This window comes from Phyllostomus discolor, chromosome 5 (assembly GCF_004126475.2).
Source record: "Phyllostomus discolor isolate MPI-MPIP mPhyDis1 chromosome 5, mPhyDis1.pri.v3, whole genome shotgun sequence".
In the NCBI taxonomy this organism is placed as follows: domain Eukaryota; kingdom Metazoa; phylum Chordata; class Mammalia; order Chiroptera; family Phyllostomidae; genus Phyllostomus; species Phyllostomus discolor.
The window spans coordinates 63610065-63635303 of record NC_040907.2 but is presented as its reverse complement, the minus strand read 5'-3'; the positions used below and the strand labels follow the sequence as shown (position 1 = coordinate 63635303).

Below are 25239 nucleotides of genomic sequence, written 5' to 3'. Positions count from 1 at the left end.
AGGATTTCTTCAGCAAAATATCCGGAAGTGGAATTGCTGGGTCATAAGGCAGTTCTATTTTTAATTTTTGGAGGAACCTCCATACTGTTTTCCATAGTGGCTGCACCAATCGGCATTCCTACCAACAGTGCACAAAGGGTCCCTTTTCTGCACATCTTCGCCAACCTTGTTTGTTGATTTATTAATGATGGCCATTCTGACAGGTGTGAGATGGTAGCTCATTGTGGTTTTAATTTGCATTTCTCTGATGATTAGTGACATTAAACATCTTTTCATGTGTCTGTTCACCATTTGTATGTCCTCTTTGGAGAAACGTGTATTCAGGCCCTCTGCCTTTTTTTTATTGAATTGTTTGGGTTTTTGTTGTTGTTGTTGTTGTTGTTTTGTTCTTTTGGTGTTAAGTTGTATGTGTTCTTTATAACTTTTGGATATTAACCCTTTGTCAGATGTATCATTGGCAAATATCTTCTTCCATTCAGTAGGTTGCCTTTTTATTTTTTTAATGGTTTCTTTAGCTGTGCAAAACATTTTAGTTTGATGTAGTGCTGTTTGTTTATATTTTCTTTTACTTCCATTGCTCAAGGAGTTATAATGGAAAAATATTGCTAAGAGAAATGTCAGAGATTTTACTGCCTATGTTTTCTTCTAGTTTTATGGTTTTATATATTACATTTAAGTCTTTACTCCATTTGAATTCATTCCTGCATATGGTATGAGAAACTGGTCTGGTTTCATTTTTTTTACATGCAGCTATTCAATTTTCCCAATACTATGTATTTATTTTTAAAATTTTATTTTATTTTGTTGTTCAAGTACAGTTTTTTGCCTTTTATCCCCATTCCAGTCCATCCCCAGCCCTCCCCACCTCCCTCCTGTTTCTACCCGCCCCCCCTTGTTATTGTCCATGTATCCTTTATACTTGTTCCTGCAAACCTTTCCCCCTTTCCCCTGAAATTCCCTCCCCTCTCCCCTCTGGTCACTGTCAGCCAACACTATTTGCTGAAGAGACAGTCTTTACCCCATTGTATATGCTTGCCTCCTTTGTCATTTATTAATTGACCGTATAGGCAAGGCCATAAAAAAGAAAAAATCTTACCATTTGTGACAAATGGGTGGACCTAGAAGGTATTACAATAAGTATAATAAGTCAGAGAAAGACAAATACCATATGATTTCACTTGTATGTAGAATCTAAAGAACAAAATAAATGAACAAACAAAACAGAAACAGACTCATAGGTACAGAGAACAAACTGATGGCTGACAAATGGGAGAAGATTGGGGGGTTAGGTTAAAAAGGTGAAGATATTAAGAAATAGAAGTTGGTAGTTACAAAATAGTCATGAAGACATAAAGTACGGCATAGAGAATGCAGTCAGTAATATTGTAATAACTATGTATGGTGCCAGGTGGGTACTAAACTTATTGGGGATCCTTGGTAAATTATATGTGTTTAACCACTATGCTGTGCACCTGAAACAAATATAAAATAATATTTATGTTTAGTATAATTGAAACATTTTTAAAGATTAAAATGTGGGTTGAATTTTACTATATAGTAAATATTTGGTAAGTACTAGTTCTAGTTATTGTTATGATTACTTTTTTTGCTTGTTTCTACAAGTTCCTTCATTAGCAAAGCAAAGTATAAAAGAACAAGGCTCCCAAATGACCCATATGATTAAAAGTGCCCATTTACTCAAACCTGAAATGGAAGACAAATGGCAGGCCTTGACTATTTGGGCCATGGACATTTGGTGTGATTAAAATGTTTTTTAATCATGCAACTGTAGCAGCTGAACCATATTTGATTAAATCTTTTGTCTCTGTTATTGGAGCAAAACATGCTATGACTGTAGCTGACACACTGCATCATAATACACAGTTTACGGTCAGGATACACATTAAAAATCATGATAAAATGAGAGAATGTGTTAAATTCATGTGACTAAATCAAGGCATATAAAAAAAAGGTGCTAAGCCTTGGCTGGTGTGGCTCAGTGGACTGAGTGATGGCCTGCAAACCAGAGGGTCACAGGTTTGATTCCCAGTCAGGGCACATGCCAGGGTTGCCGGCCAGGTCCCCAGTGCGGGGCATGCAGGAAGCAACCACACATTGATATTTCTCTCTTTCTCCTTCCCTTCCCCTCTCTCTAAAAATAAATAAATAAAATCTTTAAAAAAATAAAGAAAGGTGTTAAAAGTATTGCTGAATATCTGATACTTCAAAAACCCGATTATATATAATTTAGCTGCAAGTTTTAGTTTATTCTCTCTGTATAAATGATTGCATCTATCTTTGCCGTCTTTCAGTTTATACTTGCTTTATCATCATTAAATGATGTGTCATATGGGCATTAACAATTTGTAGTGTCTTAGTGGCAGATACGAAATTTAAAAAAAATAACAAATGCCACTTATAACACTGAACTTCTGTACCTCTCAAGGGACACTGGAAATATTAATGAGGCTCATTTTTCCCACTACTGGGGAGGGAGGTAATAACCTTCCTCTTCTTGGGTGGGGATGAGTTAAATCTTCAACATCAAGGTCAATAGCCACATGTTACAGAAAAAGTGACTGACTCCATGAGGATGAAAGAGACACTTTGGAGGTTGTTAGGGCAATTCTTTCAGAATGCCAGGATGTCAGTTTTGTTAGAAGCCACTGAATCAGAGAGGGATGGGATAGACACATCTGATTAGAACAGTATTCTCGGCAATGGGAATGGTAAGAAGCCTAAGAAGCTTGGCCCAAAGGTCCAGCACTGTTTTTCTGCTGTTCAAGGCCACCAGCTGATATTGCTAAGGCACAGGCAAGGACACTACTAAAAAAAATAATAATGATAAATTTGAAAATAAAAATAAAATGCAAATAAAAAGAAACATGTTATTCTGCAATCCTTCCTGATGTTGTGATTACTTTTGCTAGATGGTAAGCTTCTTGAAATTAGAAACCATACCTCAAACTTTATTAAGTAACTGGTACTTAATACAAATTTATTATCATTAATTTATATAGTAGTTATGTTTATTGATAAGAATTAAAGAAAATAAAACATCCTGGAATTAAAATTATTAATTCGATTCTGGGTTCTTTATGTTACACTTTTTTATTTCCTCTAAGTTGATGGGCTAGACTTACATACTGTTTTTTTTTTCTTTTTCCTAATCTGACTTAGAATTTTTTTTGGAAGCACATTACTCATTTCTAAACTTTTGTCTTTTCTAGCTGGGTGTGGGACTTCAGATTAAAATTCTACTAGCATTGCCACCTCGGTGTCAGACTTATTTTCTCCATTTCATAGGTAAGAAAACTAAGGCTCGGAGAGTTCAAGTGAATGATCCAAGATCATGCAATTAGTAAGTAGCAGCTGCAAGAATGACATGGCTTAACCATAAACCAATGAGAAAGAAATTTAAAAGGAATAAGTGTAAACAGCATGGAGTACACAGAGAAAGAGATGTTTTTTCCTTTAAAAAAATAAGGTGGGTAGGAGAGTCAGGGACATTTTTTGTGATAGAGATGAAATTTAATTCACAAGATTACCAGTCAGTCTGTGAACAATTGAGTGGACTAATATGGAGCAAATATTTTTTCTTTCATTCACATTTTAGTTATATATGGTAGCTTATGCTTAGGGAATAAGTACAAAGTAAATAAAATTGCCACTAATTAGAAGACAAATGGTAAATATGGGAGAAAAGTGTTTTGCTTGATAATCTTTGGATTATACATACACTCATAGGCTTTTAAGATATAAAGAATGAATCTAATGGAAGAAGATCCATTGTCAATATTGAAAATGATAGTATATATGTCCATTCACCAGGTTTAGTTACAGTTCTCATAATACAAAACTAATCCTTGAAATGCTTGGTAAATATGCTGATTCTGGGTACAGATGAATCCCCCACTTCTGAGTGCTTGATATGGGCTCCGATTTAGGTCTCCAATACATGTCCAGCGATTTTTGGTCCTTTTTTGGGAAACACACCATTTGGCATGATCCTGATGAGAACTGAAATAAGAGTGTCCAGATATCTTAATTGCTTTGATATTGTAGACGTGGTAAGGAAGGGAGCAGTTTGAAGGAAGCTGTTGTCTCTTTCGCTGCCAGGTTTCAGTTAATAAATGTGTCTTCAAATGTTGAGCCATCCAGGCTACAAAGATGTCTAGAGTTTATAAAGAGATAGATAGTGAGATTAGTATTTATATTTAGATAAGTCTCTAAAATATCTTTGGGAATGAAAATCATCATTCATACCTGATATGTGAATGTCACAAATACACTAACAACAACAAATTAAGCTAGTGGATGGGAGAACATTTTGTAAATGCTAAAGTAATATGCAAATAAAAATTATTATTATTATTATTACGAAGATGATATTGGTGTCTAAAAATGTTCTTTCCCCATTTTTGGCTTCTCTTCTCCTGAATAATCAGAATATTTCTTATACACAAGCCAAAATGAGTTCAACAGCAGAGTTTATAGCATATTGTTAAATGATGGTCTTTCATACCATCAAGAAAAGAATCAGACTTTGCAAAATGGAGGAAGTTCTGTCCCTGGGCCGACTGAAGTGAGGCGAGGTGCCGGCCAGGCATCTCCGAGGGGCTGGACCTGGCACACAGCTGGGGTATGTGAGCAAGCTCTTGGTGAAATGTAGCAGGGATGGAACAGCTATAAATGTTTGGGTTGCAGACCAAGAGTTGAGAATCTGAAAAAAACATAATAAAGAAAAATTGAGAATTAAGATACAAATGGAAATCTTATTGATATTACAGCTTTTTTGTGAACTAAAAAGCAGAACAAAAGTGTTCCCTTCTTAAAGCCAATTGTTTTCAAATAACTTTTGGGTTAAAACAATTGACACCTATTGAGCACTTCCTACTTTGCAGGCATTGTTCTATGAGTTTTACATGGGTTTACTAATTAATCCTAATGGCATTCTTATTATTGAGTTTGTCATTATCCTTATTTTATAGAAGAATTAATGGAGAAGTCATGTCACATGCTCATGGTTATAAAGCCTGTAACGGAAGGAGTTGATATTCAAACCCAGGCATATGTTTTTCTTCTCTATGTACATATACAAAAACATAGAGAGCTCCCACGTACCAGTCATCCAGCTTCAGGAATGATCAATCCATGATGCACACACCTGAGCTCATGTAATTCACCTGTTTAATCATTACATGAACTCCACTAGTTAGACTGGGATTTGATTAGACTCAGAAATCCTTGTCATGTGATGAAAATTGGATGAAAAACACTTCTAAACCTCTTTTATCTAAAGGCAAGTCACTCTTTAACTATTTACCTCACCTATCATAGTTTTCCAAACCCAAGTAATTGGGCCATTTGGGCTTGAGACCTGGGGGTTCAGAAGGGCCAGGTTGGCAGCTTACAGGCAATATGAGATCTACACAATTTTTTAAAAAATATATAAGACTGAGGCTATATTTCTTTATTTATTAAAAGATTTTATTTATTTTTAGAGAGAGAGGGAGGGAGGGAGAGAAACATCAATGTGTGGTTGCCTCTCATGTGCCCCCAACCAGGGACATGGCTCGCAACTCAGGCATGCACTCGGACCGGGATTCAAACCGGTGACTCTTTGGTTTGCAAGCTGGCACTCAATTCACTGAGCCATACCAGCTAGGGCTGAGACTATATTTAAAAAGCAGGATCTTTTTCCTTCTCTCTTTCTCTCTTTCTCACACACACACACACACACACATAGACACACATACACACTCCTAGATTTTATTTACTCATAAAATATGGACATCTGCAACCATTAGTTCTGCATTCCTGCAGAGCTACAATGCAATGGAGCTGAAGCTTTTGAGGGAAGCTGTGGAGAGTTAACACCTCAGCTTGTTACTATGGACACTGCCCATGTAACATTCACCTGTTTCCCTTATTTATGTTACCTGCCTGGCCCCTGTAGGTATTTGAAACTACTACCCCCGAATAAATTCATAGAACTCATTGAAGGACCAGGAAACCAAGGCCCAGTAAGTGAGTCTGCCCCAGGTCTCACCATAGAAAAGCCAACATTAGAATATAGGGATCAGAATGTCTATGAATGGAAAAACAAATGAAGTGACAAATTTATTACTATAGCCCCAATATATTAATATACCCCTTCTCCAACATTATTATATTTTTGTACACACTCTAATGTTACCTATAGCTTCATACTGGTTGTACTTGAAAGTTATGCAGATGCCAATTTGTCCATTGCGTCTCCCTGAGGGCGGATAACCATAGCCTTCTTCAGGAATTGGAGGAAACTGGGGGATAGAATGAATCAGCCAGAACCCCTGGACTTTGTTCCACAGCAATAAACCTACCAAAGATACAGTTAACACAGATAAATTAGAAAAATGAAGCTCCTTTTTAAAAGACTTCAGAGATACAAAATTTAAGCCCATTTATACTTCAGGCTAATATATGTAGATATAAATATATATAATTATATATTTTTATTGTTGTTCTATAACAGTCATCCCAATTTACCCCCATTGCTCTCCCTTGCCCTGCCTTCAAGACTAATATTTTATTAGGCTGATAATCACAAGGATCGCACCAATTTTTTCCAAGATTTCGAAACCAGTTCAGGCACATATTATATCACCCCATTCCTGATAATAAGCTACCAGAAAATGGGATCGAGGGCAACCATCCCCGTTAGGAATCTAGAGGAATTTCATGTTGAAACCACAAAGAAAATTTGTTCTGACAGAATGCAAATTTGCTAAATTTGAATTTGACCTTGTTAAAACTATACAGCCACCTGCCAAGCTTTAGATAGGTCTTCACTGCTAAGCAACTAAGTTATTTTCAAAAGCCAGCTAAAAAACAAAGTTGAAAGAGAAAATATCAAATGAAGAAACATACTTGCAGTTATTTGTTGTAAGGAATGGATGCTCATTTATTTGCAGAAGAATTACCCAGTTCCGAAAGCACCTCCCGACACACACACACAAAGAAGCAAAGAGAAAAAAAGGAAGCCATGCCAGAGCATTCCAGGTCATTGTGTTTTAATAAAACTCTCTAGAGCAAAATAACATGGAAGCCAGAAGGAAGAAAACAAAGATTTTCATCATCTTGTGACATGAAAAAATCAACCCTGTCCAACAGGCATCTATGACTATTTTGTGTTTGTAAATAAATCAGGGTGGTTTTGGTATGCTGACAAGACTTTCTAGTTTTCATATGACCATGCAAACATAAAGCCTATTCAAGTTTGCCTTATTGTTAAGTAGAAACCAAATGTCTACCAGTTATTTCTCTTTCAAAAACTCCTTTAAAGAAAGCACGCTATTGCTCTCCCAGCGTATATAGAATCAATACCTGCAGTAGAGGGATTAAGTTGGTGGAAGAAACTTCTGGAGTCCCAAGCAGTTCCCCTTAAAGAACCCACACAGGGACTTATTCAGACTCCCTCCCTCTGAGCTCCAGCACTGGGGTAGCAGCTTGAGAGGCGCCAGTGGCACACAGGGAGTAACTGAAGTGTCTGGCATCAAGTCAGGAGCTGCGGGACAGCTTTCTCCCAGACAGAAAGGTGGGCAGAGGCCATGGTCCCTTTTCTAAGCCCTCCCCCAACAGAGCCACAGAGCCAGCAGGCAGGTGCCATATCTGAGACTCTATCAACATGGCTAATACTGTCTGCCCCACTCTGGAGATCCCCTGAGACTCCCCCCACCACCCAACTTATGGGCCCATCCAAGCTGTTAACTGACTTTTCCATATGAATGGCTGGTCTTGGCTCATGTTTCACAACTTCCTAAATGCTATCAAACAAGCAACAGCTGGCCTCAGTGAGCCCCCAGTCCTTGTACCCCTTGCTAAGTGGCCCCAGGCCCGGCACTAACAGCAGCCAGCCTAGATCCACAGTTTGGCTTGCCTTGGGAATCTCCAAGCCCAGCACAAGTAGCAGCCATTTCAAATTGATTTATAGCTCAGGCAGGGTAGCCGCAGGCAGAGCACAGGTCGGGGTTGATTTTGACCTGCACCACCTGGAAAATCCCAGGGCCTGACCTCACAATGGAAGCTACAGCCCACGTCAGAGCACCACCACCCTGCCGCTGCATAGCTGATCTTTCGAATAGGGCAGAGGGTGGTGGGCGGTGGTCAGAGCCAGTCCTTATAGCTGACCAGCTGGCTAAATCCCTTCCGTTCACCTGAGTAATCAAGGCTCAACTCCAAGGGCCTTTGTGAGAAGGAAATTGCCCAGTCAAATTATGTAATTATAACTTGTGATATAGAAATCACACATTTTGATAACTCAAAATAAAGCATTAAAAACAAAAGCTATCTTTTTAATGTGGAATATAAAAATATTCAAGATGGAATGTTCAAGAAAATGTTAATTTCCAGTAGGAAAGAGAAACTGAGTCTTTATCATACCTTTGGTGTGTCCGTACTTTCTGCTGTAATTCACAGATTTAGGGACTCCATCATTGTACATTAGATAGGCAGTGTTGTTCTGCAGGAACATATTAGGGTTATAATGGTGTAAATCTTCCACTTCAAATGCTCATAACATTTCTACCAGCTGCCTAGCCTGTGATGCAGAGCTTTCATTAATATACGTGAGAAGCAATCCATTGCCCTAATAGGCAGCTTCCCCATCAATAAAAATTCTGAGACCTACAAGAAAAGTGACAGAAAGTCCATTGTTAACCTGTATGGCTTTGTCTTGTGAGACAGGAGCCCTGTGCATTGTGATATGTGTGTGTGTGAGGGTGATATTCCTCTTATTTTGGGCTGCTTTGGGCCAATGTTTCTAATTTGGCAACCAGAGTATGATAAAAAAAAAAAGTACTTCAATATTTGTTCAGGAAATGAAGTAGGAACAACCAGCCAAGGATCATACCTGTCCACAACCCCACCCCCCACCCCCATTGATGTTATTGGTATAACACAAAACTGGTTGTCAGGATCTGATTCTCTCCGCCTATTCTGTGCCTTGCTGCTTGATCGTAGCTTTGTGTTTAATCAGGATTTCTCATTCTGCTCCCTCTACCTCTCTGACGAGGGAGGGTTTTTCTCCAGTCCCTTTCTGTATTTCTTCACCTTTTTAACTCGATATACCCTGATTAGAAAAAGTGGTGAAACTGAATGTGTGGTATTGGTTTCCTCTGGTAAGGGAAAATATTAATGAATTCTCCAAACTGTTGGCCACATCTCTGATTTAAAGTGAAGCTATTATTTTGAGAGTATCTCAGTGTCGTGTTTTAGAAACTTGCTTATATTTGTTCTGTGCAGTTTCATTTCATTCATGCCATGAAGCAGTGACTTTTATTGAAGTCTATAATGTAGATTTTTAAAAAATAATCTGAGCAACATAATTAAAGCAGGAAAGAGCAACCTATTTTTTTAAAAAAGGTCCTTGCTTTTGTCTCAGAAAAATAGTCAATAACTGAATCTCTTATAGTTGCTTAATTATTTGTAGTCTAAACACATTTGTAAAAAAGTGTGCCACACAATCTGTGTGTTGTAGCATTCTTGGCCACTGTATTTAGGGATATCAGGAAAGGAAGCTGTTTTCTCGTGCTCATTTTCCATCATTGACCACAGCTACCACTGGCGTTTATATCTCCTCTGGAGCACCTGACAGTCACTCTGTGAGCCTGCAGCAAAGTGGTGGTGAGGCCATTGTGTGCCTTTGGGGTGCAATGTGGTGGAGCTCTGGGAAGATTCAATGAGGAAATTTATTCTTATAGTAGATGACATGTATTATTCTAACCAGGTTTGAACAGCTAGCTAAGGTGTAAGAGTTGTAGCCCTAGTGGGGAGAGAGGCTCTCTGATACAGGGGAAAGATCAGGGACTTTAGAATAGACAGATGTAAGCACGTGCCTCTGGACAGCTTTATTCCTTTAACACATGTGTTGGGGAGTATTTTGATTACTGGATATTGAACAAGACAGGTACCGGCTCTGTTCTCAGCCTTGAAAGGAATATAGAAAGGCAAGTACAGGCAACTGCCACATAATAGTTTGATAAGTATTATTATGAAGGTGTATGGAAGGCTCTTATCTACAAAGGCAAAAGAAGAGAAACAATTTTAAATGTAATCCAGATATTGGCTGAGGTCACCTTGACATTTGAGATATAAAAGTAGTTGGTCTGATCTGGAATACTCTCAGAAGTTCAATTCCAGGCCAGGAGGTAGAGAGTTAAGTTCTCATGGTCACTCTGGCACAGAGTTCCAGGGTCCAAAGAGCACCCAATCTCACATGGATATTACCCAGTGTTGTTCTTCTTTTCACTCCATGCCAATCAGTCATGGAAATCAACCTTTTACTGTCATTTCCCCTCTCCTAGAATTCATCAGTGAAGACATTGTGTATGAGCAGGTTTTACTGAAGGTGTGAACATTGAATGATTGGACATTATCAAGCTGACCTGCCGCCAGTCTTCCTCCATGCTTCTTATACTTTTTAATTTCTAGCTCCCATCTACCCCTCATTTATATTGCAGTTTAGCTCTCTTGCCTTCCTGAGCCTCCAAAGATCATTATTATATTCTGCCAAACTAAGAACCATCTGCCCCAACTAAGGTAAATTACAGAGGCTTAACAATGTTGTTCCCCCCCCCCCCAGCCCCCCGCCCCACTCCCCACCCCAACACCAGCCCTCAGTGTCTGAGATGGAGAAGGGCATCATGTAAGTGTATTTTCTCACTGCTGAGTTGTGTTCCGGATCCTCTGCCCCAACCTTGGAAAATGTAAGCAGCTGCAGGCGGTTTTGATTTTACACAATTAATCTAATTAATGCAAAGCAAAGCTGTTGCTGAGATAAAATATTTTTTTAAAGTGCCTAGAACAACAATGCTTGGCACATCACAGGGACTCAACCAGCTGACAGGTAAGTTTTGACTTTGTAACTTGGCTCCAAAGGCTGGTTTTAATGACAGGTGAAAAAGTGAGTGTAAGCATACACAGTGACAGCTCTCTGCACCTTTTGAGCAAATACTCAGACACACATGTTCTACAGTACTAGAGTCTAACACAGCATTGTTGTAGGGATTAAATTAGTTACCATCAGTACAGGTTTAGCACATTGTAAGTTCTGAGTCATTTTATACACTTACTTCTGTGTAAGTCATTGGTTAGTAAATGTACAACCAGGTGTAATCGGACATTGATTATTGTTTGATTCTACTCGTCACATCTGGTTGGAAAGCAGTGTCTTGTCACTGAATAGCACATGAGGCCTGGAACTCCGGGAGACTGTCCACACTGGCCAGCAGGCCTCCTTACCCATGTCTCTTTTGCTGGTTACCTCACTGCCTGATGAAGTCCAGGTAGCAGGTTTAAGCTCCATTCAGGAAAATTAGTTCTAGGCTCTTAAACTAGAGTCCGAGCCCTCAGCCTACCATTTTGAAAAAGATCAATTAAGAGGAAGACTGAGTGACCCTCTGTGTGGGTAACTACCATGCATCACCAGCATGGCATAAACATCCCTGTAACTCATGACAGATTCATCAAAGATCTATGCTGCATCATAACAGGAGAGGTCTCTGCTCCCTATTTCCATTAGAGGGATAAGATAGCAAGCACTAAGAAAATTGGCAGAATTTGGCAGCCAGAAGGCTTCAATGCGTAATTAGTTCGCATCTTGCGCAGTGATACCATTGGACATGGTGCTGAATGGACCAACAATTTGGCATTACTGTGGAGTCTAATGACATGATCCCCAAGCTGGTGCTCAGAGTGATGCAGATTGTGAATCACATTGCTAAGATTGGGGGTTGGGTAAGGGAACAGTTAAAATCTTTTGGGAGCTTTAGATTCTGTTTTATGCATTTTATATGATTCAAATTAATAATGAACTATGACATACCTTAGAGGCATATGCTTTGTATAGCTGTTCTAATGTCCTCCCCAAAGCACTCTTGGTGGTATTCATCAGCTGTTTACTCCTCCTCCAGCTTCTGGTTGTAGAGTCTAGGTATAGATACTCTAACCCAGTCTTTCTACTTTCCTGGTCTTGCCTTTTAGGTAACTTGTAAAAGGTAAACCTAACAAAAGAAATAATTGTGAATTACTTTTACTGACTGCTTCCCTGGTGGCAGCTACCATGTAAAGCACTTAAATATATCATTTCATTTACATTTCACACAAGGCCTCTAAGTCTAAGGACAGGGATGTGCTTGAGCTCAGCCTTTTTCCCCACCCTTATTCTTGCTTGTTCCCACACAAGGAAACATGGGTCTCATTGGGCATATTCTAAGCCACATTCCTGGGCCTCGATGGTTGGGATTCCTGTAGTAAAAAGTACATGTATTTCGAGAGTGCCTCTCTCTGTTGTCTCTACAGTCAATATGGCTACATACAAGCAGGAGACCAAGGCCCAGGCCTGGGCTGGAAGGTCTTTGATGAGATTTTCTCTTCTGCTCTAAGTTCTTGACATGTTCATCTTTGCAACTGGCTGGCCTGGTCTGAGATTTAGGCGTCGGTTTTTGAGTAGATGGAGCTTCTGGCTTCAACCACATTGTTCAACTCAGGTTATCAGAATGTTCTTCATTGAGAGAGAATTCAGGGCCAAGGCCAGTTAATTAAGTAGCGCTTTGCTTTCCTTTGCTACTGTCTCCTGTTCATATATGTCTCTTTTGGGGAGGAGAGGTGTTTGGGCCAACACAGCATTCGCGCTTGTTTGGATCACCCAGCTCAGGGTTTCTCAATGTGCTCTATTCACCTTCTGAGTCAGAGCATTCTTTGTTGTGGGGGATTGTCCAGAGCGCTGTAGCCCCCACCTATTAGATGCCAGTATTACTCCCAGTTGTGCCTATCAAAACTGCCTACAGACATATTAAAAGTCTCCCGAGGGCAGAATCACCCCAGTCTATCCAAATATTCCCTAATGGCACAAACCCCAACTTTATTCCTCAAACGCTCTCAATAGGAAAACATTATAAAGAATTTTCACTATTACAACACAACAGTGTCTCACCTGAACATAAAAGCTTCTCAGTGCTTATTTGGTTTTCTTTAGTCTTACTTCTATTTAAGTAAACTTTCTCCTGCCCTGACCATGCTTTCTTACTCTCAGGGCAAGGTCCTTTCATGTGGCAGGAAGCAAGAAGTTATTCTTTGGTGCTGGCTAAATATGACTCTGCCCTTTAGCTCTCTCGGTAGGCTGCAGCAGCTTGACAGTCTACTCAGCTCAGCATTCCCCCAACCAATATTGCTAAGTGATTGTCCATTTAGTTACGGCAAGAATAAATTTTAATTATTGATAACAATTTGGTGGCCCACCAGTGAAGTGTGTATACACTGTCAGTGTGCCATGGCATAGCAGTTGGGAATCAGTGCTTTTCACTGCTTTTCCCAAGCGACTGTCTCCAATTGCATGCTGAAGATTCCCAATTTGATTTTTGGCCCAGAACTCTATGCTGAGGTCAGATAAACCTAAGTGCCAGGATGTTCCAGAAAAGTCCGTCTTCCTATTTTTGAAACCAAGTTTGTGATATTTTGCTCCAAATGTCCTCATCCCCTGCTATTAGGGAATACATCCAGGCAGTCACAGAAGCCAGTAACCTGAAAGTCTTTCTTTTCCCGGTCTCTTACAACCTTTGGCCAATTCATTACGAAGTCTTCTCAGAGTGCTCCCCGCTTTCTATTTCCACTACCACTTCTCTAAGTTGGGTCCACACCACTTCTCACCTGCAATGCTGCAAAGGTCCTTAACGACTCTAGACTGGTCTCCGGCTCGCCAGCCTTCATAGTACTGCTAGTGGGCTTTCTGCAAAATGCAAGTCTGACCACATCACATCCCTGCCTGCAGTCCTTCATTAGTTCCCTTTCAATGTCAAGTTCAGACTCTGGGGCTCAGTGCATTAAGCCCTTCATAACCTGGCTTTTACCTATTTCCCTAAGCTCACCTCCTACCATCTCCTCACCTTCTTCTGAAGTGCCAGCAGTATTGAACTTCTTTCAAACTCTCCTCCTTGTTTCTTGCCTCCAGACCTTGTCATTGCCCTTTCATTGGCCTGAGATGCCCTTGCATCTCCCTTGTTTTTCTAACTTACATTTGTTCTTAAAACTGAGTTTAAAACTATGTTCTCAGAGAAGCCTTTTGGGCTCTATGCTCCCCAGGGCCCCATCTGTGCCCTTACCACATAACTATGAGCTCCTTGAAGACAAGAACTATGTTTTGTCCATATTTATATTTTCAAAACTCAGCACAGAGCCTGGTTTGAGCTGAGCAACTGTTTGTTGAGAGACTGAGTTCAGTGTGCCTGTGTTTTCTAGCCTGAAGTTTACACAAAGCTTGATGCCAACTGTAATGGCACACCAAAATACCCTAATTAAAGAGTGAAAAAATGATCAAAGCTTTAGGGGACCCATGACTATGATACACAGCTGTTTAATCGCTTTGACACTGTCCAGGAGGCCTCTGACCTATTCCCCACTCCAATAGCTGCTTGTGCTGCCTAATAAAGATTAACCACACAGTACTATGTATGATCGTGCCCTCTTATTGCCATAATAAGAAGCATAAGCTCCAGTGCAAAAAGAAAATAATCTGCCTTCTCTCCTTTGACAGTCTCTAAAAGGATGTTGGAAGGGTTCTTTTAGCAAAGCCACAACGCAATTAAATGAAACTGCCAACTGAGAAGTTTCAGCTCCACCCCACATCTGTGGCCACCAGCCTTGCTCCATTGAAAGCAGTGGGGCAGGCCCTCAGGGGCTGCTCAGGTTTCTCAGGAGGCAGCACCCTCACTTGGAAGCCTACCTTTATCTGAATATTTGGCCCATTTAATTTCCTCTCTTCTTTAATTTCCTTTCTTCTTAAGAGGAGGCATGGGGTAACGTCTCCTTTGGAACTTTACAGTGAACCAGTTTGCATCTGACACTCTGGCTTTCTATTTGCATGCACCAAAACATTTATTTCTTTTACCTACCAGTCCACAGCATCCCCTTCTTCGTTTCTGCATGATATTGTCGCCTCCAGGACCCCACAGAGGCCAAGTGAGAGTAAAGCAAGAGCTGTTCTTAGAAGACTTGCTGTCATTTTCTGGTTGTCGCCTGTATTCCATGCACAGCAGAAAACTTCCCCACGGATTGTGGAGTCTGCGTTACAAGTCTCTCTCAGTCAGTGCTGGCTTTGACATTTGACTTCACTTGCCTCTGTGTTCATGGTTCGGGCATTTTCAGAATGGGACAAATCCCACGTAGCCTTATGATTCAGTCACAACATGCCAGCGTGACTCCGGATGCCTTTGTGCTGAATTGTTGACTAGTTTGCAAAGTCATCAAAAAATTCTGGAGAGAAAAAAGTGATAATATATTTAACCCTTTGGAGTGAATGTTGTGTAATATAAAATTCAGTAGACAGGGAAATTCCATGTTGGTAAGTAGATGTTGAATTAAATATATTTTATGTTTTTTTCCCCTCACAATTGCCTCTCTGTAAATGACAGCAAATGCTTATCGTTCACACATTAAACAGAAATGACAAGATCTTATGGCTTAGTTATAACTAGAATCTATCATTTATAATATTATCATTTTTTAAATTTCACAAAGATGTACTCTTTTAAAAAATATTTTATTTACTTATTTTTAGAGAGGGGAAGAGAAGGAGAAAGAGGGAGAAAAGCATCAATGTGTGTTTGCTTTTTAAGCACCCCTACTGGGAAACCTGGCCAACAACCCAGGCACGTGCCCTAGACTGTGAATTGAACTGGCAGCCCTTTGGTTCACAGGCCGGTGCTCAATCCACTGACCCACATCAGCCAGATCTGTCTTAAGCAAACAGTTCCTAAAGGGTATTTCAGGGGTTGATTCAAAGTAAGAGTAGATGCAGTTGTATTTTAACAAACATGTTTACGTATGCTCTCCACCTCCTGGTTTTAGCCACTCAACATGATGTTGTACTTTAATGAGGCCTTGGTGTCCAATTGGCTGTAATGCAATCAGGTAAACATATTGACCACTCACCCTTCAGGTCAGATAAAAAATGTTACAAACATTTGTTTTGCCCTGACTACTCTTTCTCGTTTTTGAAACTGAATCTGAAGTTGAAGGCCAAGAGAAAATGGCCCATTACCATAACGTCGATAAGGTGAGACTATTCTCTTCTTAGAGGAGGGATAGGGTAGATAGACATGTGAAAAGAATTTCTTAAGTGCATGATGCTTTTGAATCAATTATTACAGATGCTGATATAGCAGTTTACCTCATGTTTGTAAATTGTTATGGCTCTGATTCATCCCTGGACTCAAGAATCCAGATCAGAACTGGACCCTTGCAATAGGACTGGTGCTGTGCTTCAGTGGGAGCTGTTGAGGATTCTCGAGGTTCATAGGAAAGGGAGGGCTTGTGGTTCTGTTTCTCCTAAAAATGAGTTTTGTGGGGGGCGTCTGGACCACCCACTCACATTTTCCTGTAGTGCCTATGAAAAGGGTGGAATTCTTGGCCTGAACTCCAACCCACTAAATCAGAACCCTGCAGGCTCGGTCCAGGAGCTATGATTTTCACAAGGTCTTTGGGGATGGTGGTGTACCCTAAACTTTGAGACTCGCTGTCCTGAGGCCCAAGCTATGCTGTATCTGATATATTCACAACCTACTCAATTGATAAACCAAGAAACATTTTTATGAACCTTCCTTTATGGGTATTGTTTTGTTTTATATAAATTTTTGCTGCATTCAGATAAAAAGGATCTCAGAAGCCCCAACCTTTTTTTATCAATTTAAAAAATTTTTCATAGCATCAGGTTTATTTTTCTAAGTTAAAATAAAATAAAGTTAATTCTATTTATCTTGTGGTACCTTTTGGTATTATGGTGTTGATAGCTGAGTATGTCAGGCTTAGGATTCAGTGATGTGTTTAGAGACTATAGAGGCTAACTATAAGCATTTTGGTTTCAGTTAGGTACACTAAACATTTGTTAAAAAGATATAAAATAATTTCTGCTTTCTCATCATTACATGCTTAGCATAGTGTCTGACAAATAGTGAATAATCTGTATATATTAGAGATGATTATTTTTTTTTACAATCTGATCCCTTGTTGTAATTGGGCTGTGGTACATCTGCATGAAGATGGTTTTTGCTAAATCCAATTTTATTTCAAGGCTTGAAAAAAAATGCTGGTAGGTTACTTTCCTTTAGATGCTGCTTTCAGAAAACTTCTTTATCTCCCATTGCTGCTGACTTGATCATGCCGATTGTCAATCGACAACCTCCCTTGTGCAATCACTGTGTCAGACACCGTCCTGGACACTCAAGGGCTTCAGGGATTTCAACATCACCCTGAAGCTAGATTTCAATGTGCCCCAGATTTTCCTAAAACCAGAAAAGTAATATTATGGACAGAAACACAAATAATTTAGTGGAGAGAGAAGATGCAAACTTGGCAGAATGTTTTTCACAATATTACCAACTTTTGGAGCCCAAGCAACATAACATTATCAAAATACCATTTCTGTCTCACAACATGATCACCTCCAGAAATAGTAGCAAATCCCTTCATTGTAACTTGGCCAAGTGTATTGAACAAGGAAAGTTTTTCACTTGATAATGAGCTTATTTTATGGTTTAAAGTTTATATTCACTCATCCAATAATTCTAGAAAATCTTAGTATTGATCTCAATTTTGTCTCTTCCACCTTTGCTCTATTGTATCTTTTTAGTACATTTTATGTCTCTTTCATATATTTTATTTCATGTGTATCTGCATGATTCTTGATTCTTTATTTGGATCTATCTTCCAGCTCTCTCAGTCTCTCTTTGGCAACATTAATCTATTACTTAACACATCTCTTTCAAATAACTAATTCTTTCCTCAGTTGCATCTGTTTCTTAATCCACTTGTCAATGTAGTTCTAGAAGTTCTACTGGGTTCTTTTTCAAATTTACTTGGCCTTTTTTATGGCCCCTTGTTTCTTGCTGAAGAGAAGCCATATTCACTCTATTTCAAGAAGAAGATAAGTTTAGTCTTCTCTCTTATTTCTGTAAAAATATTTACCATAAGATGTTTATATTTTATGCCTGATCATTTCAATATCTGAAGTCTTTGCAGATTACACTTTGCTATCTGTTGTTTCTACAACTCTCTCTCATGAAACCTTGCTACCTTCTGCACTTGTGATTTGGGGCAGTGAGTTCATGTTCCTTAAAGCTTAATCTATGAGAATTTTTTTGAGATTGAGATAAAGTTAAATTTTTCCAAGCCTTGGTCTCTGCTGGCTTCATCAAAAGTTAATCATCCTGTGAGGACTCTTAAAGTCAGGCTGCTGGCTTCATGTATTTTCAGTCATCTTTTTAGGTATGGTTTACATACCATAAAGTTTTTCTGAGTTCAACTTTATTTTTTGTTTCAACTTTTACAAGACTGTTAACGTATGGAGTAAAATTCAGCATGTGACAAACTGAAGAAAAAAGATGACATACTTGTTGAGGGAGGAAGGGGAGGGAACTTGAATTATTTTGGTGAAAAGGAGTGAGGCAAGCAGAGTGACTCAGATATTTGTAAAATAAAGAATTGTTCATTAGAAATGTGGGTAAAGGAAAACATAAATGGAAGAGGGCCAGAAAAATTTTATTTGGTTATTTCCTATTCATTATTCAGGTGGCTTTGTGAATGCCAGTTCTTCCTGGAAGCAATCTTTCATCTCTCTCAATCTGGCTTAGGTGTCCTTGCAGGAGAGACCCAGAGCTCACTGTATCTGTATTTTTTAATTAGAGTGATTGTCAGAATGTGTTCTAAGTGCTTGATTACTTTTCTGGTTGTTACTGAAGGGATCAGAGGTCAGCAAACTCCTGTGAGCCAAATCTGGCTCACCATTTTTTCTGTAAATAGTTTTATTGAAACACAGCCATGTCCATGCATTTATGTGTTATGCACAGTTACTGTATGCTATCATGACAGAGATGAGTAGTTACAACAGAGATTATACAACCTGCAAAGCCCAAATACAATACCAACTCTCTGATTCTTCACTGCAAAAGTGTGTTTTAGTGTATAATCTCTATCAGGGCAGAACAGTGTCTACCTTGTTTGCTGTTGTGTCTCTGGAACTTATAACGGTGCTTGCCACATGGAAGGAACTAAATAAATATAGGTGAATGTAGGAATTGAATGAAAAAAGTTTTGAGAGACTTCTATTTTAGGGTTATGTGAATTTAGAATGAATTAGAACTAATCAGAGAAATAAATTAAAGTAGTTAGGTAGGTAAAATCCCACTATAAAGGACATTATAATGCTGTGTCAGGAAGATAGCTGGATAATGTGAAAGTAATCAGGCAGACCTGGGTTCCATGCCTGCCCCGACTCTCACTAGGCATATAGTTTTGACCAAACTATTTAACATTGTGAACATCTCCTTGTTCTAAAGGTGGGGTTCATGATCTGCACCCTCACAGAGTGCTACCAGGAGTCAATGACATGCTGTGTGCATAGCCTCTGGCATGTAACTGGTGTTCATTAAATGCTGGTTCCCTCCACCTTCTTTCCTTTTTCTTCCATGATGCACCTCCTTCTCTGTCCTTACAGATGGACCACCAACAGTCCACTGGTAATATGGTTCTAATGACTACAGATTAGCCTGCATCATTCATGTTGTAATGATCCTTAACCAGATAAAAGCCAATGTTCAATTCAAACATAGTGCTTTGCTCTGTTGTTAAAGGCATGATGCTAAGTTTTCATCCTGCCCCAAAGGGCAGCCATCCTTTGATTCTCTCCTTACTTCACAGCTTAAACATCCTTGCAATAGACACAGAGTCTGTCTGAGCCTAGACTTTCCCTTTAGTTGAAAATAATGACTGAAGTGCTAGAAAAAGTGATAGTTTGGGCTGGGGGAATCTCTTAGTGTGGGGTAAGTTATGCTTCTTAGTATAGTGGAAGTGGAATAAGACTTTCCAGTCTCGGCGGTGCTTTTCCCACTATACCAGTCTGCCTATCAGTTGTGTGACTTGGGACAGCTCGCTTAACATCTCTGAGCTAGTTTATTTGTGAAATAGTCTTTGTACCAAATCACAAGGTTTTTGTGAAGGATAACATAGGTCTCATTGGGTGGAAAATTTTAAATGGTATAGGAATATAGGTTTCTGCAATAGAATGGCAGAAAATCTCCTTCTGTTGGGATCAGAATGCCCTTTTTTCCATCACTAATGAGTGGAAGGGCTTGTCATCAGGGGGTGTAGGGACTCTGATGTAGTGGGGAAAAATATGTCACCTGGAGCCAAATGGCCCGGGTTCTCCGCCTGCCTCTGTCACCTGGTAACTGTGTGACCATGGCAGTTACTAAGGGACTCTAGTGTCTTCCTTCATCAGACTTAGATGACATACCTACTTCACTGAGTTTTTGTGAAGACACAAGGGAATAATATATGCAGATTTACTGACACATGTCAAACCCTCACTAAACAATTGCTACGATTATTTTTTTATTTGCAAGATTTATACATTAGGAAAGAGACAGTGTGGATGCATTTCAGTAAACTTTTCCTCCAGGTGCCTTTTTGGAGGTCTTCATCAACTCTTTGCTGTGGAGCTCCCTGCCCTCATTGCACCCATCCCACCCCCACCCTTTTAGAGGCCCCTTAGGGCCTTGTTCTAGTTCCCTGGCCTGTTGCTATTGGTGCTGGGAGATGCTGGCAAGAAAATTAGCATCTCCCCCAGCATTTAGTGATGACTCTCTTTCTGTAACTGGCAGAAGTCTGAAAACAACTAAACACCTGTAAATGGAGTCTTTATTAAGTAACTGTTCTCGAAACATCTACTTGACAAGTCCTTTTAGAGTCACCCTTTGAACATAACTTAGGGCACACTACCCCACCTTGATAGCAAAAATAAACTGCTCCACAGCCGAAAGCAACATGACATTTCCTACTAGATATCAATATTTTTCCATCTGACGTTTAGTAGATCCTAGGCAACCGAAAAAATACCAGCTGCCTCTAAGGCTGTTATTCATCATTATTGTTCTTATTGTTCCATATTGTTAAAATTCATCTAAGTGATATTAATATTGTTCATTTGAGTGCTCCTTTTTCTTGTATTAGTTCAGCATTTTTCTCTGAAGTCCTTTTGTTCACAAATGTGCAATTAACTAGCCAGTCAAGGGAAAAACCTGGGCAGACAACTGGGAGAACTTGCCCAGCACATTCCAGAGAAGAGAGAAGCCGTGTCCACGCACAGTTCTTCGCCTGTCACTGCACCCTGCAGCTGAACTGAGATTTGTCCTTGAGTGTTGGGTCCTGAATAGCTAGCACTTCTGTATTCCTCTCTGTTATGGAGGGCAGAGATGTTCTTTTAAGACATGAGCTAAAAGTCTAGTTATTTTTCAATTTAAATTTGTCAAAGTTCTATCTTTCCTAATATTTTTCTGCCACAGATCCATCCGTGTAGCCTTGTGGAGGTTAACAGACTCCAAGCTAAGAGGCCTTAGACCTGCAGTGACAACCTACATCACTTTCAATATGGAAACAGGACACTCACTATCTCGTCACAGAAATGAAACTTTATGAGACTTATTTAAAATCTCTGAGTTTTCTCCAACATTACTTGCAGGCAAATAGTAATAATCCATGCCTTTATTTTTCAAAACACATTTAAGAAAAGGGGATTTTTCTTTGGAGTTTTCCTCTAGGTAATTGAGAGTCCTTTTGCAACCGTGTCCTCAAGCCACACGAGCCTGGGGAAGGACAACAAAAGCACAAAGGCTGAGGTGGGCTTCGTCTCAGCCGCAGTCTTTGATTTTTGCCACTGTGGCCCTGGATTGGTGGGTAGTCTAGATGTTTATCATGAACAGTAACCAGGAGAGCTCTTTGAGGCAAAATCTGACAGAATTATTATTTATCAATGATAATTACAGCTAACATTTATTGAACACTTGCTATTTGCCGGACACTTTTCTAAGTACTTTTCTTTTTCTTATGTAATGTTCATAGCAATCCTGATAGGCACTATTATTTTTTAAAAGATTCTATTTATCTATTTAGAGAGGGGGGAAAGGAAGGAGAGAGGGAGGGAAACATCAGTGTAAGAGAGAAACATTGATTGGCTGCCTCTTGTACACGCCCCAGCCAGCACCAAACCCATAACCCAGGCATGTGCCCCTCCAGGAAATCAAACTGGCGACTCTTCACTTTGTGAAATGATGCCCAGGTAACTGAGCCACACCAGCCAGGGCTGGGCACTAGTATTATTCCCATTTATAGATGAAGAAATGTGCCTCCATTCACAGAGCTAATAGGTTGCATAACAAAAATTCACACCTGGCCTAGGTGGCTCCAAGAGCCCGGGTGCCAGATGAGAGCAACCTTTGTTTTTCACTGTGTAGTGGTCTTGGACATGGATCTTTGCACCACACTGTGCATCGTGCTTGATGAGGTTCTGGCACTTATGTCTGATTACTCTGACTATGGAAATGAGGAAGACATATTGAAGAAACTTCAGCTGCAGTCCAGGCCATTATCTGTTTTGTTATGTACTGTGGAGAGACCCTTCAGGGTCCCGCTCCATTCTTGTTCCATTCTGTTCCAGCCTCAGATGCTTGTGCCCTTTTTATTCCAACTCATTGCTCAATGAACTCAGTTACGCAAGCTTTGCTTGGGTGCCAAGGTCGAGTCAGCAGCTTGCTAAGGAGCACTGACTTCTCTCATGTGTGGCATACATGGACTCCAGGATGGCTGCACTCTGCTAGAACACTCATAGGCTTATTAGCTATGTGTGCACTTTGTGCAGCTCACTGACTCTGTCTACACTCAACCCCACCTTTCCTGGACCTTTCTTCTCTGGCCAGCCCTGACTGTGATCTCCAGGCTATGGTGATCAGAGGAAAGAGGGGGCTTCCCCACTTTCCTAGGAAGAGGAACTTCCTGATTAGGGTCTGAGCTAAAGCAGCCTTTCCTGTACTGAAGTCTTCCGGGTATTTTCATGAACTATTCTGTGCCACTACACAAGGAGTAGAGGTGCTGGTGTACCATTCATTTATTCATGACACATTTATTAAGCACCTATTCATGTTCTAGGCACTGTGCTGAGTGCTGGGGTTGCCGTGACAACTAAGATAAAAATTGTTCCTGCTTCCATAATTTACCATTCCTGAACAAATCAGACACAAAATGAGGCAACTGCAATACAATTTGATAAAGACTCTAATGGGAAAGAGCTATTCTGAGAGCACATGGAAGGGGTACCTACACCAGGCCTGAAGGGCTGGGACAGATTACTGGGGAGAAGTCCCATCTGAAACTTGAAGGCTCACTAGAAGTTAGGCAGGTGAAGAGGCTGGTAGTTGGGTAGTGAGAAAGAGAAAGAATGTTCAAGAAAGAAGGAACGGCAAATTCAAAGGCCTATAGGCACAAAGGCATGCAGAGCCTAGACAACCATGGTTAGCCCAGGACGGAGGAAGTAGTTTGAGATAGGCTGTGGCAAGATATGAAGTTGGAGAGGTGAGCAGGGCTGGGGATATAAAGTGTGGCTATCATTTCATTTTTGTATATATCACACAGTTTTCACAGACAACTTACTGTAAATTGAGTATTTTGCAGTAGGGGATGGAACTGAGGAATAACATTTATTGTCCTGCTGTGTACTGGGGATGATGGATAATTTCAGAGACCTTGGCTTCTGAATCCTAGCCATACCATCCAGGGACCCCAAACCATCCAACTGTTTCTCTCCCCCAGGTAAAATCTCTTATTGCTCAAAGCATGTTTCAAGAGCCTTTCTCCTTCTCCTACCAGTGGCACTCTCCACGCCCACAACTCGTGCGCTTACTCAAGGCCTCCTCTGCTGTGTCCACAGCCAGGCCTGACACAACCACCGTCATTAGGGTTGGCCACACTGCACCACTAGGCACTAGAAAGTGAACCAGGCCTTTCACACTCACCAGCAACCCTACAAAATGGGGTAGTTTTCTCCACTGATACAAATGAGAAAACTGAGGCTCAGAGACATTAAATTACTTATCAGCAGCCACAAAGTTGTAGGTAGCAAGGCAGCATCTGGGCCTACTCTGATTCCAAAGCCATTATAACTACACAACAGTGCTTTCCTTGTCACTATTACAGTTCTTACTAGGATCCCTTAAGCCTGCACTTTCTGTTTTCTTATTGATGCCCTTCTTGTAGATGAGTCCCCCAAAGGTCGGTTCAGAGACTTTTGAGGGGCCTCTTTAAGAATTGTCTCTAAATATATCCCTCCCACAGAGGAAGGACCAATTCAGACACCACAAATCTTCAGAGTATGCAGCATGCCCTACTAAGCTCTATCTCCAACATCTAAGAAAGTCTCCCATCCCTCACCTTGATTAAGAATATTACAATAATTTCTGATGCTGGCTAGAATTTAAAAATTTCCCCCAGGGGATCTGGTGATTTTTTACACAAACATTTTGAGGTAGCCTTTGACACTTCCAAGCATATCACCCATGTGCGATCAGCGGGTGAGTTTCCTTCTCTGTGCGCTTCCCCAGAGTCTCACTGAAGGTTGTTTTTGATTTATTTTTATTTTTGCCCCCTTCTTTCATTACCATTTTAATGTTCAATCTCAATGTTAAATAAAATAGTTTTTTTCTGTCCCTCCTGCCTCTTCCTTTAAACACCAGTAAAGTGGTAAGTCTTGTGGATCGACCAGTGCAGATGGACATATTTTGCTAGTGAGGGCTCCAGCTTCAGACAAGGGTACTAATGAATCAGTTGCCAAGCTCTTACTCAGTGTTTCTTTGCTAAAGCACAGCTTCCACTGCAGCCAGATGGCCCCGGTTCTGCCCTCCTGAACGTAATCTGCACCCTGTCACTAATTACTCTTCTTTCTGGCAGCAAGTAGAAGAAGCAATTTTCAGATTGTTTTTATTGATCACAGAACATTTTCTCCAGAGTATTACTCTCTGTAAAAAAAAGCAATGAAATAATTTTTAGTTAACATAGACAAAAATTTTACACGAGAAAGACAGTTTACGTAATGATTAGGAGTACACATTTTAAAGTCAACAGGCCTGAGTGTGACTCCTCAGCTCCAATCTTTCCTAGTTACATGTAGTTGGGCAAGTTGCCTAAACTTTGAACTTTGTCTTCTCCCTCTGTAAAATGGGAATAATATTAGTTCTCAGAGCTGTTATGAGGATTAAGTTAGCAGGGATTAGATAAAGAGTAGTTTGACCCATGAGGTACAATTATTATTATTATTTATTATCAGGAAAACTATCTACCTGTGTGTCTTTAGGTCAAGGTGAGATAGGTTCATCTGTTACT

The 25239-nt window shown here is 40.1% G+C and overlaps 2 protein-coding genes across 4 annotated transcripts in view; one reads left to right on the top strand and one right to left on the bottom strand.

The window, feature by feature from the left end:
- Positions 1-3149: 3149 nt before the first annotated feature.
- DNASE2B (deoxyribonuclease 2 beta) lies at positions 3150-22791 on the bottom strand. 3 transcript variants are annotated; one of them, XM_028513783.2, is made up of 7 exons: positions 22383-22785; positions 14931-15291; positions 11867-12044; positions 8425-8503; positions 6200-6361; positions 4526-4723; positions 3150-4174 (listed from the first exon to the last, which is right to left on the bottom strand). In XM_028513783.2, the coding sequence occupies exons 2-7, from the start codon at positions 15038-15040 to the stop codon at positions 3834-3836; spliced, it is 1068 nt and encodes a 355-aa protein (XP_028369584.1). In that variant the 5' UTR covers positions 15041-15291; positions 22383-22785; the 3' UTR covers positions 3150-3833. The 3 variants fall into 3 exon arrangements, with proteins under 3 accessions (XP_028369584.1, XP_035882238.1, XP_035882239.1); XM_036026345.1 differs by lacking the exon at positions 4526-4723 and having other exon boundaries at positions 22383-22791; XM_036026346.1 differs by lacking the exons at positions 14931-15291; positions 22383-22785 and adding an exon at positions 14762-14917.
- LOC114497513 (uricase) overlaps positions 15977-25239 on the top strand; it is a 26103-nt gene continuing 16840 nt past the window's right edge. The window contains exon 1 of the mRNA XM_028513305.2: positions 15977-16093. Coding sequence (XP_028369106.1) covers positions 16067-16093 — 27 coding nt within the window. The 5' untranslated portion in view covers positions 15977-16066. The remainder of the gene's footprint in view (positions 16094-25239) is intronic.

Coding starts and splice junctions, on each gene's coding strand:
- DNASE2B (XM_028513783.2), bottom strand. CDS start 15,040: ATGACAGCAAGTCTTCTAAGAACAGCTCTTGCTTTACTCTCACTTGGC. Junction 8,504..11,866: donor ACAAAGCATATGCCTCTAAG/GTATGTCATAGT, acceptor ATGTTCCTGCAG/AACAACACTGCCTATCTAAT. Junction 4,724..6,199: donor CAACCAGTATGAAGCTATAG/GTAACATTAGAG, acceptor TGTTTTTTTCAG/ATTCTCAACTCTTGGTCTGC.